This window comes from Magallana gigas, chromosome 10 (genome assembly GCF_963853765.1).
Source record: "Magallana gigas chromosome 10, xbMagGiga1.1, whole genome shotgun sequence".
Classification (NCBI taxonomy): Eukaryota; Metazoa; Mollusca; class Bivalvia; order Ostreida; family Ostreidae; genus Magallana; species Magallana gigas.
Window position 1 is genome coordinate 33,429,882 of NC_088862.1, and position 17,501 is coordinate 33,447,382.

General features: G+C 34.6%; 2 protein-coding genes across 2 annotated transcripts; one reads left to right on the forward strand and one right to left on the reverse strand.

The window, feature by feature from the left end:
- The first annotated feature begins 6,975 nt into the window (after window positions 1-6,975).
- LOC105326626 (uncharacterized) lies at window positions 6,976-11,202 on the forward strand. Its single transcript, XM_011426762.4, has 2 exons — window positions 6,976-8,875; window positions 9,592-11,202. Exons 1-2 carry the CDS (start codon window positions 7,699-7,701, stop codon window positions 9,672-9,674), a joined length of 1,260 nt encoding a protein of 419 aa, XP_011425064.4. The 5' UTR covers window positions 6,976-7,698; the 3' UTR covers window positions 9,675-11,202.
- A 201-nt stretch (window positions 11,203-11,403) lies between these two features.
- Window positions 11,404-17,004, reverse strand: LOC109618550 (uncharacterized). The gene is made up of 3 exons (XM_066074093.1): window positions 16,728-17,004; window positions 14,260-16,485; window positions 11,404-13,278 (listed from the first exon to the last, which is right to left on the reverse strand). The coding sequence occupies exons 1-3, from the start codon at window positions 16,728-16,730 to the stop codon at window positions 11,644-11,646; spliced, it is 3,864 nt and encodes a 1,287-aa protein (XP_065930165.1). The 5' UTR covers window positions 16,731-17,004; the 3' UTR covers window positions 11,404-11,643.
- Window positions 17,005-17,501: the final 497 nt, after the last annotated feature.

Consider the following 17,501-nt stretch of genomic DNA (forward strand, 5'->3'; position numbering starts at 1 on the left):
TATTTAACATGAAAGTATAACAATAAATTTTAGACAGTAATAATCTTCTTGAGATGAAGAGCTAAATGTACAGAATGATATAGAAAAATCTTCAAATGACTATGTGCGATATGGTCAAATATCTGCCCCTAATTTTAACCTATTTTATATGGCATCGTTTAAAAATCAAATCTTCATAAATTATTGTACAGTGGACGCCTTTCACTTTAATCTTGATTTTAGTCACCATTGCACATTTGCTGTTTATCTATAACGTCACCTTAATGACCTGATTCCCGAAGATTTGCAAACAGATGAAAATAATTATTCTCATTTTTTTTTAATTTTGCTTTATATTTTGCATTCGGAAGTATAGAGCGCAGGTCTGCTCAAGAACGATTTTAACATATGTTTTACTTCAGATATTAACATACATTATTTTAAAAAATGGTACTTGAGCAAGCCTGCGCTCTATATGTTTCCCCGTCGAAAAACCATTGAAAACCCCCATATTTTGCTACAAAACATCAATTTATCAAAATGAGGCAATCTTCATGACGTCATTTCTACACTATGACGTCACTGTGGTGATAACCTTTAACACCCTTATATTCAATATGATTTAAGTATCTTCCACCTTATTCTTAAATCTCTTTATAAACCTTTAAATTTGAGGGCAAAAAATGCATAATACCGCAAATAGTCCATTAGAAGCTAGAATATTTGAGTTTTCCCTTTACTAAATTATAGTTTATGGCCAAAAACATAATTTTAAAAGTTTTAAGGCAGATCTTATAGGTATTTTGTTGACCATCTTGCCTTCGAAATCGTATCACAACAGATCGACCTTAGAAAATATATAAACGTCAGCCATTTTAGAATTGCCGCGTGCATTTATCAAAGAAAATTCATATTGTGTTATTGGCACTAAATAATAAATAATAACAACCAACGGTCTATATAAGGATATAAACATATATATACACCTGCATATAGTGTTTTTGACTCTCAGTTAATTCGATACACAAGGGCATGCTCTTCGTTTGAACAGTTTCTAAGGCGAGGCAAGCTACTGACAAACAAGTTGATAAAACAGGACTATCAACAGTCTCGTTTGAAGTCATCTTTTCGTTAGTTCTATGGTCAATACAACGACCTTGTCCGCAAATACAATCTTCCACTGGGTCGCATGCTAACTACAATTTTCATACTGATTGTTAGATCATAATTAATCAAATAATTGTCTACGGAGTTTTCCGTTTTTCCCCGTTTACGACAAAGAGCACTCGGCGGGTGTGACCGGTCAGCAGAGGATGCTCACTCCTCCATGCCACCTGATCCTTCCTCTATCTTTTAAGAGGTCCGTGTTGCTCTGCTTTGAATTTGTATTTCGTTTTATGGATTTTTGAGATGGTTGACAGTTTGTTACTGTCATTTTTTCATTCTCTTCAATTATTACAATGTACTTATTTAAATGTACTATATCATTTTGGTGTATAATATTCATAGTAATCGTGTGCAGTTTAAGGTGATGTATTCTTAATAATGTTCAATATTTTGAACAACATGTAAAGAACGAGTGCATTTATGAGCCCCGGTAAAAAGTGAAAAAATGACGATTCAAATTAAGCAAATGTTTTCCCTAACGTCGCCTTTTGATATCTATGAACAAGTTTTAGCGCTGAATTTATTGTATATAAAAGGCACGAAGCTTTACAAAATAATAGGGGTCAGCCGAAATTCGAGATTTTGAAGTTTGTACCACATTAGGCTGGTCCCTTAAAAAATGAAAAACGTATAAAAATTTCAGGGTTTTTCCTATAGCGAGCGAAAGCTAATATCTGCTTGACCCATGTATGAACCCACGCATGGAATAAATTATTTCAAACAATCACGTTGGTTCTATCCAGATATACGTTTGTCAAACGTGCTCACTGTAAAACATTGACACGTTTTAAATAGCTTTCCATCAGCTTTGTATGGTCAGGAATGTTTGTTTGATCACTATGTAATATGCAACTTCAAAGCCCTATACCATTTTCTTTTAGACGTAAGATTATGCATAAAGAATAATTCAGCAAACGCGCCAATCGATCCACCAACAAAACAATGTTGATTAAAAAGTCTCCTCCCTTTGATTTAAATAGACACAATTCAAGTAGTTTCGGTTCGATTTTTCCGGATTTAGATTATTTATAGGCATTTAAAAACCTTCAATTTTTAAAACTGTATGCTGATTTGGTAAAGGTAACCGTTTATATAAATCAGAAGTATCCATAAGTTCTTAATTAATATGAGCAAAAAGCAATTTTGATATTTTCTACATAAAACGGCACTGAAAAGGGTCCATTCTCTGTAGCTTCAGTGCACTTATTCTTTAAAAATTTGGAATGATGCATTATATATAAAAAGAAAATAGCATTTACTTTTTCCTTTCTCAAGATAAATGACCTTGATATAATTTCAATAAACCATCAAGAATTCATTTATTGCTTTTTTTTTCAGATGAAACACGTTTCTAACCACTGAGTCATTTCATTCACAACCAAGTACGTTGATTAAATGCATTATGTGACTTAGGTCACACATTTACAGACTTGTATTATTTTGCAAACGTTCAACTGCTTGGATACAAAATAATATTGTCCATGCATAGCGGGTCTTCTCTAAACATTTTTGTTGATTGAAATCAGTTTGTTTGCAATAGACCTTATTAAGACTATGATAGACATATAGAACACAGACCCACCGTATGAAAGAAAATAAATTGTAGTTAAAAGGAAAACCAACATTACACTGTTTGGAGGTGTTGCTACGCATACGGCAGTTTAAAACATCATAATCCAAGTACGGAGCATATTAAAGAGTTACAAATCAAAGTTTTGTTGAATATTCATGTAAATTATTTGGTGGATTTTGTAGAAGAAAATAAATCAGATTTGTTGATATTAAAATATTTTAGTATCTTATGCGTCCTTATACATGTATAGGTATTTTACACGCCTAATGTAGATGATTGCTATACACTGTAGTAGAATAGGACTCCTGGATACTGTGACATTCAATAAGAGAAAAACATAGGTTTAGTGTTTTATTTTGCATACACGATTATTATTTGAGTTTTAGAAAAAATGAAATAATGATTTTAGCATCTGCACCAAGTTAATAAATATTAGTAAGAAATGCTTGTTATTCCACTTTTTGGACAAGTTTGCTTGTTTCTTGTTGATTAGATAAATATGGAACTTTTGATGATACTGTTTTATTTTATTTATTTGAAATGAGCTAATTTAAAAGATGAATGCGGATTGATTTCAATAATTGCATTATAATTACACACTGATAAAACCTACTCCATAATGTACTTCTGTAACATGAGTATATGTTTATTGATTATGACATGATTTGTGTTTTTTGCACAATGATAAATCACATTCTTTACAGTTTGTTTTCAATTGACAACAGCTAAGAAAATCGATACATAGTGAAATACATGCATATTCATAAGCTATGTGCTATTGAAATTCATGCTATGTATTCCATATATAGATGATATAAGATCTAGAATATGTATTATGCTCAATATCAAATGGTCAAAAATCTTTTGTCCTTAAGAACTGAGGGGTTGTATAACTGTTAAACATAACAAGTCTGTTAGGAAAAACTAATTGACTCGCTCTACTGCGTTGTTGTTAAAACAAGTTATGTGTTTTAGGAAATATTACATCTTGAATTTTTTCCACTTCAGTTGTTAAGTTTCCAGTCGTATGCTAATTAATAAACGTTTTATTAGTAGTGGTTGCTGTATTTCAGCGACTGAATTTTTTTCAATACTAAAATTAACCAAATAAGGTTTTCAAAATACGAAAATGACAAATCGTGTCTAATGTCAATGGTTATTCGTAATATCAATAAACAGTTGTTACTTCCATTCTTACATCGATTCGATATATCTAAGTGAACGTGAAATAAAAGTTACAACATAGTCATATGTTTCATATTTAGATATTTTAGTAGAAAAAAGAGATAAATGGTTAACTATCTACACAACTTTAAGATAAATTAAACGTGATGGCTTTTTTTTCAATCCTCAATTTTACGTTCTTATATAGCAATAAACTTTCGTCCCCTGCATATGAAGGTTTTGTCTCTCAGTTGTTTTGATACGCAGAGGATGCTCTACATAATTATTAACAATTCTAAGTTCTGAGGTTCTATGGTCGATACAACGACCTTATCAGCAAATACAAATACAATTGTTAAGCCTTGTTAAGCCATTATAAATCACTGATTTGCCTACGGATTTTTCTGTCTTCCCGATTACTACTTAAAGAATACGGCGGGTGTGACCGGTCAGCAGAGGATGCCCACTGCCCCATGGCACCTGATCTTACCTCTTATTTATGTAGAGGTCCATGTTTGCTCTGCTCCTGTTCTTCAATTTTCATTTGCACTTTTGATTTTAAACACTGTTCGTTATTACAGCATTGTATTATTGATATATTGAACTAGATTATGTGACTGGTAATTAAAATTATTTACGATATATTTGAAACCATATATTGAAATAAATCTACAACGTATATGATAAACCCCTGATGTCGCAAGTTTGAATTAATGTCCCGATGATTTTTATTTGTAATGAAAAATGTGAATAATAAATATATAATGACAAATAAAGACATTGACCTACACACCAAAATTATCGGATTTATCTCTAAGATCCATTCATTGTTATGTTTTCTCTAATTCCTCTCTGAATGCAATTTTCTTTCATATCAACAACGTTTTGTTGCCTGTTGACATAGTTACATGTATCTTACATGTCAACATCATAATTTCACATTTCGACATACCTGATAAAAATTAACTTGCATACAAGGAGTAGAAGTGTGTCACCATGTCATACTCATGTCAACATACCCTATTATAATTATAAATTTCTGTAAGAAGTCTGTCCTCGTTCTTGCAAAATTTACGATTAAAAAGTGCTAATGTGTTAATGAAGATATATTGAGTATTTCACCTTTCATCTATTTTAATTGCACTTTTCACAGGTATGTGTATTTTTTTTTTATTATGAATCGTCCAAATGAGCTGCATATATCCCTCAGACCCCTCCATTTTCTGGAAAAAAGGATTTGAATCAGCCTATAAATATAATTTTAAAATCCTGGATTCATGCTAGGAATATAATCTTTATAACTTAAATCTTTCAGAAAGAAACAATGCAAACTAGAAACATTACGTACAAATACATGGTTAGTGGGTGTTTATGGTTCTTTGTGCTAATTAATTTAACCCCCCCCCCCCCCCCCGACAAGCAGATAGGCACACCTAAATTATTCATCCTAATAATATTTGTAAAATGTATAAGACTCAAATAAAACTAGAGTATGTATCCGATCATACATGCAATATTCAAATACATGTACATAATTATTTAGTATGTGTGCTTGTTTATTTCCCATAGTACTCCGACATGGAGTAGATAACAGTTTCGATAAGTGATTGCGTAGTCACATGATGTAAATTTGTGGTTGCTGATCTTCTGATTCAATTTAATGTAAGTGTTTACTGTTTTTCTTTGCGTTTTTTTTAAGAGCGCATCTTTACGTGTGTGTGTGTGTGTGTGTGTGTGTGTGTGTGTGTGTGTGTGTGTGTGTGTGTGTGTGTGTGTGTGTGTGTGTGTGTGTGTGAGAAAGAGAGAGAGAGAGAGAGAGTTTATTATAGCATCAATGGTGAGAAATGCATCTTTATGATATGAATAAAGAGAATGCGGTTTTTTGGTCTTTTCGACGACATATTTCTAAAAAGGCATGTAACAAGAACCAAACCGTCTTTTTCATTCTTCATAAGAATAGATTTTGTTTTAGAAAATAGCTTATATTTGTAGTTTCTGTAAGTTATATATGAATAGTATGTTTTTAGAACCTAAAATGTATATAACTGTCAAATTAATGCATTGATATTGAATGCAAAATTAATATAACTAAAATCAAAGCCGATTAAACTCAATATCAAAGTACATGTGTACAATGTACAATAACTTAAATTTGTTTGCCATAACAGAAATCTACATTGCCGAAAAAGTAAGTTTTCGATATAATAAAATAAATATATACTGACTACTGTAAACCAACTTTTATTCGCCTGCGAGAAATTTTCGCGAGGTTCGCGAGAGCCTTATTGTAGCGAATATTTCTCGCCATAAACAAGTTCTTGTTGTTTGATTCTTGTCACAACATGGGTCTGGATAAGGCTTGGTCGCGAAAATTAGTCGTCGCGATCCAGTTTATCTCCAGGAAATCGCAAAATGAAGTCGCCGCGAATAAAAGTTGGTTTACAGTATTCGGACGATAGCAAGTTTATTATCCTCTTTGGCAGCAACTACTTCCCTTGGCGTCAGTTGCTGTATCGGGGACAATAAACTTTCTATCGTACCAATAGCCAGTGAATAGGTAAGTAATATTGCGCTAAAATGCATTTCCTCACCAAATGATAGAAAACATAAATGCTTTAATTTAGTTTAAGGAATTGCCGTTCATAATTCATTCATATTTTTTAAATTTTAAAATGCGGAATGACAAAGAATGACAAAGTCAGAAAATTGTCACATTGGGAATTGTAAAAATACTGGTTAGATGTAAACACATAATTAACAACATGACTTAAATATTAACAAGAAATAGATTAAAAGAGAAAGAGAGCAAGATTGCAATTAAAATAGAAAGAGAGCAAGAGAGAGAGAAAAATGAATTATACGTGTTGGGCAAATGGAAAAAGAAAGAGAGAAGAGAAAGAAAGTTAAAGAACTTAAAAGCAAGAGAATTTATGTGTTAGTTAGAGAAAAAGAGAAAAGGGTGGATAGAGAGAAAGAATTAGAGAGGATGAGTAGCTGTTTAGCAGAGAGAGAGAGAAAGAGAGAGAAAGAAAGAAAGAAAGAAAGAAAGAAAGAAAGAGAGTGGAGGAGGCTACATTTGTAATTTTTTTAACCAGATAGGGTAGAGAGGAGGCTGTATTGTTGGATCTTTATTTTACTAGACAGGGTTTTTAGAAATCAGAAGCAAAATACATTATGAATCATCATTTATCTCTGTAGAGAAAACAAAAAGTAGCATCTGTTGAAAAAAATTATCTATGAAATGTTTTGGAAAGAAAAAGTAGACATGAAACTAAACGAAAACGAAACCTTTTTTTATTCAACAGGCTGTGATTTTAAAACCTAGTCATCATGAACACAGAGAGAACCCTATATGAAGTACATCAGTGTTCTAAGTGTCCGGGGGGCACAGAGTATTATTGTGTATCGTGTCCATGTGATCTGTGTCCCCAGTGTAAAGAGAACCATGTAAAAGATCTCCAAACAATAGACCATGATGTTGTGTCATACCATGAAAAAATCAGCTACATCCCAACACAGGAGATCTGTGTGAGACATCATAGCCATGTTTATACAAAGTACTGTGAACCTTGCCAAGTTCCTGTGTGTGATTCTTGTTCCGAAGACCAATCGCACGGATTCAGAAGTTTTCAACCTGGTAAACAACAACACAAAATAATAGAAAACAAGTAGTGTTTAAAACAAAGCGACAACAACACAGAGGAACCATTCACACCATCAGAAGTGAGGCTCTCTTTTACAGACCTGTTCTTCTTTCAGGAATCAAAACAGATTTTAAAACCTGTCACAGAGAATTCTCCTTCCATCACTTAGAGATGTTAACAAAGGTCCAGACACTGAAGGATCGCATTGACTATATACAAAATGATTTCATGTGCAATGACTTTGTTTTCAAACACATCTATTTAAAACAGAAAATAAAAATGATCAGACATATTGCCAGCCACCAGAGATATACACGCTTATATGAACAGAGTGCAATTAAACCGCTAACATTCCTGTTAAAAAAGACAGCCCTCCCCAAGATACCTCTTACACTCCACACCAGCCAGCTCTCCATGGCTGAGTCACTCAACAAGGAGGATGTGATTGAGTTACTGAGTGCAATCCAAATCACGCAACGAGGAAACCGCCGAGTAAGAAATGAATGTCTGCTGAAACTGATGCCTTGTGCTGAGCTCCATCAATCTCTCACAGTAACAGGTATTGGTCGTTGTTTTCACATTTCCTCTGTGACATCAGACCGGATCTGGGTCAGTGATAGAGAAAACAATATCATATTGACAAATACAACAGGTGTCCTTAGACATCGTGTGGAGGATTTGTGTAGTAATGGAGGATCACACACAGTGAACAGTGAGAATGAACTGATTTATTTAAATAGGAATTATAACATCAACAAACTGTCAAATGATATGAAAACAACCTTCGCATTTATTGAGAGAACATACTCTATATGGATACCAATGTGTGTGTACTGGTCCCCGTCTACTGGAGATCTACTGGTCGGGATGTATAGGGATATAACAAAGTATACAGACACAGGCAAGGTAACTCGATACAACCAGAGTGGACAACTGACCCAAACCATTCAACAAAACAACAAAGGACTATATAGTGTACCTAATTATATAACAGAAAACAACAATGGGGATGTCGTAGTCTCTGACAGTCGTGCTGTAGTGGTGACAGGACGTGGAGGAAGACATCGTTTCTCCTACACAGGACATCCATCAAAATCAGAACTAGAGCCTGGCGGTATCTGTACGGACGTGCTGTCACACATACTAGTGTGTGATGGTAGAACCGACACAGTACAGATGTTAAATAAGGACGGTCAGTTCCTATCATATCTACTTTCAAAATCACACGAACTGGGTGAACCATGGAGCCTGAGTTATGATGTCAACACTCACCGTCTCTGGGTCGGATCATGGGACAACAACAAGGTGTGTGTCTACAGGTATATCGTCAGACAGGACGCTCGGACAGGTTAGTCTTATAGTCATATTTATTGATTTAGAATATATATTTTAATTACCATGAATTTATCAATGAGATCTAGTTATATTATATTGATTTTGTTATATCTTTATCACTTTGATATCACAGTAAACACCTAATTCAGTATATATTTATTTCATTGTGATTGTAATCGATTTATTAGATATCTACGTGTATTTAAATGTTAATAGTTGCAGTGTATTACTGTTTTATTGTATGCTCAAACTAATTATTAAAAAGATATGCAAACGTCATGAAAATGAGTCTATATACAAGAGCAACTCATTTTAAGTATTCAAACGAATTAATTTTTATCATGTTTAATGAAAAAATGAAAATAACAGCATCAACAATCTCAAAAATCATAAAACGAAATCCAAATTTAAAGCAGATCAACACGGACCTCCATAAAGATAAAAGTATGATTATGTGCCTAAGAGGAGTAAGCATCCGACCGGTCACACCCGCCGTGCGCCCAATGTCATGTCGGTAAAAATGTCACTATCGTGGAAATTATCGTAAAATGGGGAATAATGATCAGGATAGGCGGAGAAAAATCCGTCGACAATTCGGTACTCAAAAAATATTTGAAAGCAGAGCACTCAGACCTGTAAAAATTAGGATTAAAATTAATCGAAATATTAAATTAACTAAACCTACTCCTTGCGACAGTACAGGATTGTATATCTGTTTCATGTTTGTAGATCAAAGTAATGAGATGGAGTCACTGCGCGGTATCCCAACCACTGTGACAGAGAAGCCCGGCAAGGAAACCAATGTCTGCTAAAACTGATGTCTCCCCCAAGTAACTTAACTATTTCAGAGTAAAAGGTGTTGATTTGTTGTTATTACATTTCTTGTGTGACATCTTGGTCAGTGATTGAGACAATTTCATTTATACAAACACAAACTACTTCCCACCACATCGTGTGGAGGATTTATGTAATGATTTATATTGTAAATTAAATGGATTACAAACTGAAAACAATGAAAGTAAACTTATTGATACAGATAGAAACTATAACATAAACAAATTGTCAAAGAATATGGCAAAAACAAAACCCACATTCATAGAGAGAAAACACTGTAAATGAAGTCCACAGTGTCTGTACTGGTCCCCGTCCATTGTGGATATGCAGGTCGTGTAGGGTTATATAACAATTTATACAAAGACAGTTAAGGCAACCCAGTACAACCTGAGTGGGCAACTGACACAAGCAATACAACACGACAACACAGGATGGGACAATATAGTGTACCTACGTGTACCCACGCTGTGATTTGAATTCCGGTTACCACAAAAAACTTCGACATTTAACATGAATTTGTCATTGAATGTGTTTAAATGAATCCTAACATATAGCATTCCTTAACAGAACGTATGTGAAAATTTCAAGCATCTTCAATTAATAGGTGTTTAGATATCTTTGACCAAAAAATTGTTCGAACGTTTAAGCTAAAAAATAAGCTAAGCTGTCTTTTAACAGGAAGTCAACGTCTGATTGGAACAAAAATGAATCCCACTATCAGGCATACTAGCTCAAGCAAAGAGTGTGATTACATTTCAAGCATAGCTTAAAAAATTGACTGTTCGCGAATGATATGTGATTAAACCATATTACGGTGAAACCTTTTGGTACCCGTATTGGACAGTTCACATATCTACTGGTGACATAGATTTATAAAATATAAATGTCCCCAGGAGAAAAACGATACAAAAAACTCGATATTTTTCAAACCTTTAACATTCATAACAATTTCACGAGTGGTTGTATCCCAAATATTGCACAACGATTGCTTATGTATGAAAGGCATGGAGTTCCTTTTTGTTTTGGTAAATTAATTACATTATACGATTGATAAATATCATAAATCAAAAATAAGGATAAGGATAAGATGCATTTTTGTTTTTATTTTCAGCTCGTCAAATTACACAAATAAAAGGTAAAGTTAGACTGGGTTCATCTGGATCGAGTTCTGTCTTTAGAATATTTAACCACTGTACAACTGCGGTCAAAAGAAATTTCCATATAAGGCAGATAGTTGCCATCGTCAGTCTACCATAGCGAAGTGAGGGAATTCCTTGTACCCAAATAAGACTAAATGGCCCTGCATCTGCACAATTTTTTTTTTAATTCTAATGAGTTACTAAAGTATGATGTATATCATCTAATATTTGATGCTTTGTAAGATATTGGCGCTTTCGATTAGTCGAACAATTTCTTTGATACCTGCATCAATAATTTTTTTTGCCGGATCTACTTTTCTGAACTGTTCTGATTGAACGCAATTTATAGAACGAGAATTTCCAAAAAAAAAAACTGGCAACAAAATGTAAAGTTATGTCTGTTTAACTGTCAGCAAACAAAATACAACTTTCTAAATTTAAAAAACTAAACAATGCACAAGATTTATTTCATTAAGTGGAAAATTTTGAAATAATTAATAAGGTTTATAAAGGAATTATATTTTCCTCAATAATAACAAATTGAATGTACTAAAAGGCATTAATTACCCTATTGTATTCATAGCATCTATCTGCAGCCTTTGATATAAGCCTTCTCAAGATAAATTGTCTTATATTATTTTACCTCTTGACAAATTAAATTCAAAACAGTATACAAAAATCCTTGATTTTGTCAATACCAGGCAAAAATGTATGAAGTGCTAAATACAACGCTCCAAAAAAAAAATCAGGTGGACATTTTTAGATAAATTTTGTATCAATGCAATGAACCGGCATTGTCTTATGCTCGCTATATACGGGTAGTCTGAGTGGAATCTGTGTTTTGCTGTCTTTCATCCTCAGTATGGTTGTTGGTTGCCGATTCTTTTCCAAGTCCTTCTTGTTTCTTGAAACTTACTATCAACTGAATTGTTCTCTTATTAAGGACAAAACTTACGAAAATAAACACCCCTTGTAGACAGTTCAGAATGGATATCAGATAGGAAAAAACGGAAATGTTGAAGAAGCCATCAATAATTTGTAATCCCCAAAGTCCACCGCTTAGAGCAAAGAGCTTTAAGAATATGGTAAAATTGTTTCTTTCATGATTTGAAGATTTGATCTGTTTTGTGGAAACAATCTTTCCCATTGTCCACAGAAGAAGACAAAGGTTTACAATGACAGAGAGGATGATGGGAACCAGGAAAACGCCAATTCGAAAGTTTAAGTTTGAAAGAAAGCAAACCTCTTTTCCATAAACACTGTTGCCGAAATAGATAAAAGAGATAGTGACTGTAATTGCCACAACAATAGTTGGAATAAGATACGTAATGGCAAGGTACTTTTGGAATAGCTGTGCTGTGAAGGTCGGTCTTGAATTCAATGTATGAAATACTTTAAAGGTGTGGAAAGAATAAACAGTAAAGGAACAAAGCATGGACAGCCACAAAAAATGTTGCAATATTCCAAGCACCACACAAACCAAGTTGTTTTCTGTCATATTGTTTCCCATGATGAAGAAAAACTGGGCAAGAAAAAGGTTTAAAACTAAGACCATCAAATTTTTACCAGGAAGAGTTCGCAAGCTAGAGACTGTACAGTATACTATAAAAGTCATGAATAAACAAATAAGGGACAAAAGAGTAGTACTCAGGGTCACCCATCTTAGGATTTCATCCTTTTTGGAGAGTTTCCCAAATGTTCCTGGGTTATAGCTGGCCAAATATATATCGATGCAAAAACTGATGGAATTCGAAGCTAGAGTCACATATTCACCTGGAAGTAACTTTACGGCGGGCGACAGGACAGTTGCTATTCCAGAAGAGTCCATAATGTATTCTTCTGGTCCAAATTGTATGTGTTTACATTTTAGGATGTTGGCTAAAAGAGTGACAGGTGAGTGTATAGATAGTCTTGTATTTTCAAGACTGTATTCGCAATGGTTTGTTGAGACCATGCTAAAATCAATATTAGATTTCATGAATTTGAAAATATTAATTTCATTTATCGTCATGTTCTCAATGTAAAAATTTTGGAAGATGATCCGGCTCTTGCTTTGGATAATGTCAACAATCTGAAACAATTTGTTCTCCAAACGACTAATGTCAGTGAATATGACATCTCCTGGGGAAACAACAATTTTCGTTGAGATTCGAAAGCCCGTCCAAATACCGTAAGGAAGGTCATCAACACATGAAATATTTGCAAACATTTTTAAAACTCGAAGAGTGTAGAATTCTCTTCTTTGAAAAACTGACAGTTCTTTTATGAAAATTTTCTTCAATGCATTTAAAATATTCCATCCATTCCCGAGGTCACCGGAGACTTTTCCTGTTGATTCTGCAAATATCACATACTCCCCCGCCTTGTTCGTCTTTGAGGGTAAGTCACAAGATCCATTGTTTAGATAGCGACCAGGGTAACATGAAATTTGTCTGTAGATATTCTGGAAAAAAACATACTATCAATCCTTATTACTTAAAAACAAGTCTTTTTAAAAAAATGGATAGCTACATGTAGTATCAATTCAATCATTTAATCCCCAACAAACAAAGATAGATGAAGGAACAATAGTGGATGTCATGAAACAGCATTACTGACATGATCAAAGAAAATGAATTTCGCATGTTTTAAAGGGTCAAATATCGGTTATGATTTCAACAGAATATGAAAATGAGGTATAATGAAATTCCAATAAAGTACTATGTGTTTTTGAAAATATTACGTCTTGATTTTGTTTCAAATGAATTGTTTTGATATAATGAATAATTTTTTTATAAACACTTAAGTAGTGCTTGTTGTATCTGAGGGCTGAATAGTTTATTTATGATATTAAGTAATCGAATGGGATTTTAAAATTTTCAGTTTTTTATTAGTTAATGTATCTGATATACTGATGTAATCATTCCTAGGATATTTGAAACCATGTATTGAAGCGCGTCACATGAGGTACAGGATATACTCGTGATAAGGCAACATTGTTGAATTAAGGCCCCGACACGATTTACGCCTAATAAGGCAACATTGTTGAAATAAGGCCCCCACATGATATACTCGTGATAAGGCAACATTGTTGAAATAAAGCCCCGACATGATATATTCCTGATAAGGCAACATTGTTGAAATAAGGCCCCGACATGATATACTCCTGATAAGGCAACAATGAGTTAAGGTCCCGACAATTTTTATTTTTACTTAGAAAGTATGCGTGGAAAATAAGTACATGTATATATAAGCAAATTCAGAGCAGCTAGCTATATCAATGAGGAAAAAAGATATCCGTGAACAAATGTGACAGCGTAACTCATGTATATACATTTGTTTGAATGAATATAATTATTCATGGTTTGAGGGGTTATATGCATAGTTTATTCATGATTTGAGTCGGTATTTGTTTACTATATATATGTTTTGAAATTGCACTTACATTGGCTTCATCAAAAAATAAAGTTTCATTCACTTGATGGCTCTGTATCGGTTTGGTATCATCAGTTTCTCTGGTTGACATTCCGAATATTCCGCGTAGACTCGGGGGATCTATAATCCCAATGGCGGACACTTTTCCAAAACACTCATCGAGATCCCGGTTCTCGAAGCCAAAATCACAACCACGTAAACAATTCGAATCACACATTTTGCAAAACGAGTTTTTGTATGGATGCACGTTAGGCGAGTAGGAGAGGGGCAGGTCTCTGCAAGCTTCCTCTAACTCTAGGGAAGCGTTATTTCCAGAGCAGTTTTCTTTCGGGTTTTCTATGAACTGCTCTCGGGAACATAGATAACAAAACTCGTTTTTATAGTAAGCGTAGGATGGGAAGTTATCATATGATGTCAAATGGCATATATCACTCAGATCTGGATTTGAGGTTGGAATACCGTCGCAAGTAGAAAAGGACTGCGTTGCGCATGCTCTGCTTTGTGGCGTTTTACTGTCAAAAGTGATGATACAGTTGCTGTCTTGAGCATGCTTGAATAAATTAGCAACACTGACGCTGTATGAGACTGGAATAACGTCACGGCACCGGAACATAAACCCCCTCATGACGTATTCAGATGACGTCAGCAAAGTGTTATTTACAATGTCATAATTACTATTGCACAGAAAACAGAAGAGGTTTTGATAATCTATACCATCTGAGTGTACTGGAACTTTATCAAACTGGGGAAAATCCTCACAAAGAGATTTTATAGTAGAAAAATAAGGCAAGTCTCTGGTTTTATTGCCGTAGCATGCATTTGTTACAACGAATGAATTATCGAAACAACCTAATGGATATGACAATGCAACATCTACACAACAGCTACATTTATTCGTGAAAAAGCAGCTGGGGTCGCAGCTACAATCTTGAGACACAATATTCTGAACACTCTTCGGTAGCAAGTTTTTGTTGCAGATTTTTGTCGGTGCGGAAAGAATTTTCGTCAACAAAACTGAAGACAAATTAAAACCTCGTCCATTCAAAATTAACGAATTTGGGTCATAATCCGAAATTTCTGCATCAGTAATTCGGCTGTGTCGTATTATCTGTTGATAAAGATCTTGTGTGTGGGATAACGCTACATTCTGGTAAGTGTATAGTACTGAACCCTGGTAAAGAAATTCGTGATGTTCCGAGACAGTGAAGCTTTTTTGGAGGACACCGTTGAGTTGTATCAAATTACAAAGGTAACAGAACACGTTCTTGTAGGGATATGTCACAGCAGACGATTCATAATTTTTACACAGATGCTCAATCTGGGCTCCAGCGCTGGTCTCCCTGATGTCTCTCCGACATAGCGATAAAAGTAATGTATCTGTGCGGGGAGGATTGCATATGAAACAAAAAATGTTGCTGTACAAACGAAACGATGGTCCATAGCCTGACAAACAAGCTCGTTCTACGTCGACACTGTAGGCCTTTCTCTGCCATGTGCCAGTCACATTACACCTGGTGAATCGCATCCTCTCTGATGATTCACACCTAGGTACTTTTATCGGCCATTTTGGTACGTGCCATGCCGGACATAATTTTTGGACCCTGTAATCTGCTAACATGTCGTACGGAAATGATATCTGACGGAGGTATGACGTTTTGGAACAAACTTCTTTGCTCGTTAAGATTTCCCATTTCTCAAGATCACGTGCGTTCTCTCCGTTACATAGCGCACAGTAAATGTTTTTGTAGGAAAAACGTGTTCGATTAGAACTTACAGGGACGTATTTGTAGCGGTAAATCGGAGGGAACGAAAAGTCGGTTGACTCAGAACAAAGTAGATGGTCTTCCTTAACTGCTTCCTTCGGACATTGCTTAATCAAAGGATACATATTAGACTCGAGGCCTGGAAAGGTGAAAATGTCGGTCGACCAGCATTGGGTCCAGATGTTGTCTTCATACAAAACATCCGGACAACAGTCGTTTCGGGTGAAACATTCATCGTCGCATGAACACGGCGGACAGGGGCCAATCTTTATAGGCACATCTCCAAAACTGGCTGAATTTTCGAGACCTTTGTTGCACAGGTATCCAAATCCGCAGGCCGAAACGTATTGCCGATAGAAGTCTCTAGTGTCGCTCAGATCTGCCCAACATAGCCGATGCTGTAAGAATCCGATCAGAACTACTCCAAAGCTGAGCAAATGGCTATTTATGTTGCTATTCATTATGAAGACTACCTTTCAAGAAAAATGATGGCTTGGTTGTACCCCAACTAAATACATAGCCAATACATTATTGAATTTCAAATAATTAAGAGTGATAAGATATATCAAAAGATTTGCAATTTTTAATCTCTCTCTCTCTCTCTCTCTCTCTCTCTCTCTCTCTCTCTCTCTCTCTCTCTCTCTCTCTCTCTCTCTCTCTCTCCTTTATCCATCCCTCGCCTCTTTTATCTCAGTACATACACATAACAACTTACCATGAATTCTGTAACTCTCCATTTTTCTCTACATCGCCTTACTGTTGTAGTATTACGATAATTAATGAACTAGTAGAAAAGCATTAACAAATCAGATGTATACAGTGATTAACAAATTGAATTCAGATGAGAAACTGAATTATCACAAAGACTCAATCCTAAAGTGAGAAGTTGATCAAATCTTCATCCTATCAGACTTCAAATGACACATTCGCATCGACCATAAAATAAATGGACGGTCATCGGGGTTACCTGCGTTTTGGGAATCAAAGCATGAATCTTTAATCGGTAGGTAATGGAATTGCGAGCACCCATTAGAAGATATAAGGTGTCTTTAGAGACTTTGGCGTCTGTAGGTATATCGGTCACATCAAACAGGCTGACATTGAAGGTCCCATTGATTCGCTTATTGATAGGTTATAAACTGCGTGCAACTAATTGCAAATGAAAATGAAATGCCAGTACATATTCCATTCGCTTGTTTATAATATACCTCGTATCCCGTTGAATTACAATGAATTAAATTGTAACTTTGTTTGTTTGTACAAGAGCTAGGACACATACATTAGAGATTTTTGAGCACATATTTATATAATACTGATATGATTAGAAATTTGTAAATTTTTGATAATAAGAACTAACCGTTCACATGCAATGCCACCTCCTCCCCCCCCCCCCCCCCAATTAAGAAATAAACCCCAAAAATAACAAAAAAATAAAATAAAATAAATAGACAAATAATAATAAACCCACAAATTAATTAAATGTAAAATA

Bases quoted from the DNA above. Each gene is read 5' to 3' on its own strand.
- LOC109618550 (XM_066074093.1), bottom strand. The intron at 13,279-14,259 runs GTAAGTGCAATT...GTTTTTTTCCAG, and splicing joins TATTTTTTGATGAAGCCAAT to AATATCTACAGACAAATTTC.
- LOC105326626 (XM_011426762.4), top strand. From the start codon at position 7,699: ATGTTAACAAAGGTCCAGACACTGAAGGATCGCATTGACTATATACAA. The intron at 8,876-9,591 runs GTTAGTCTTATA...TCATGTTTGTAG, and splicing joins CAGACAGGACGCTCGGACAG to ATCAAAGTAATGAGATGGAG.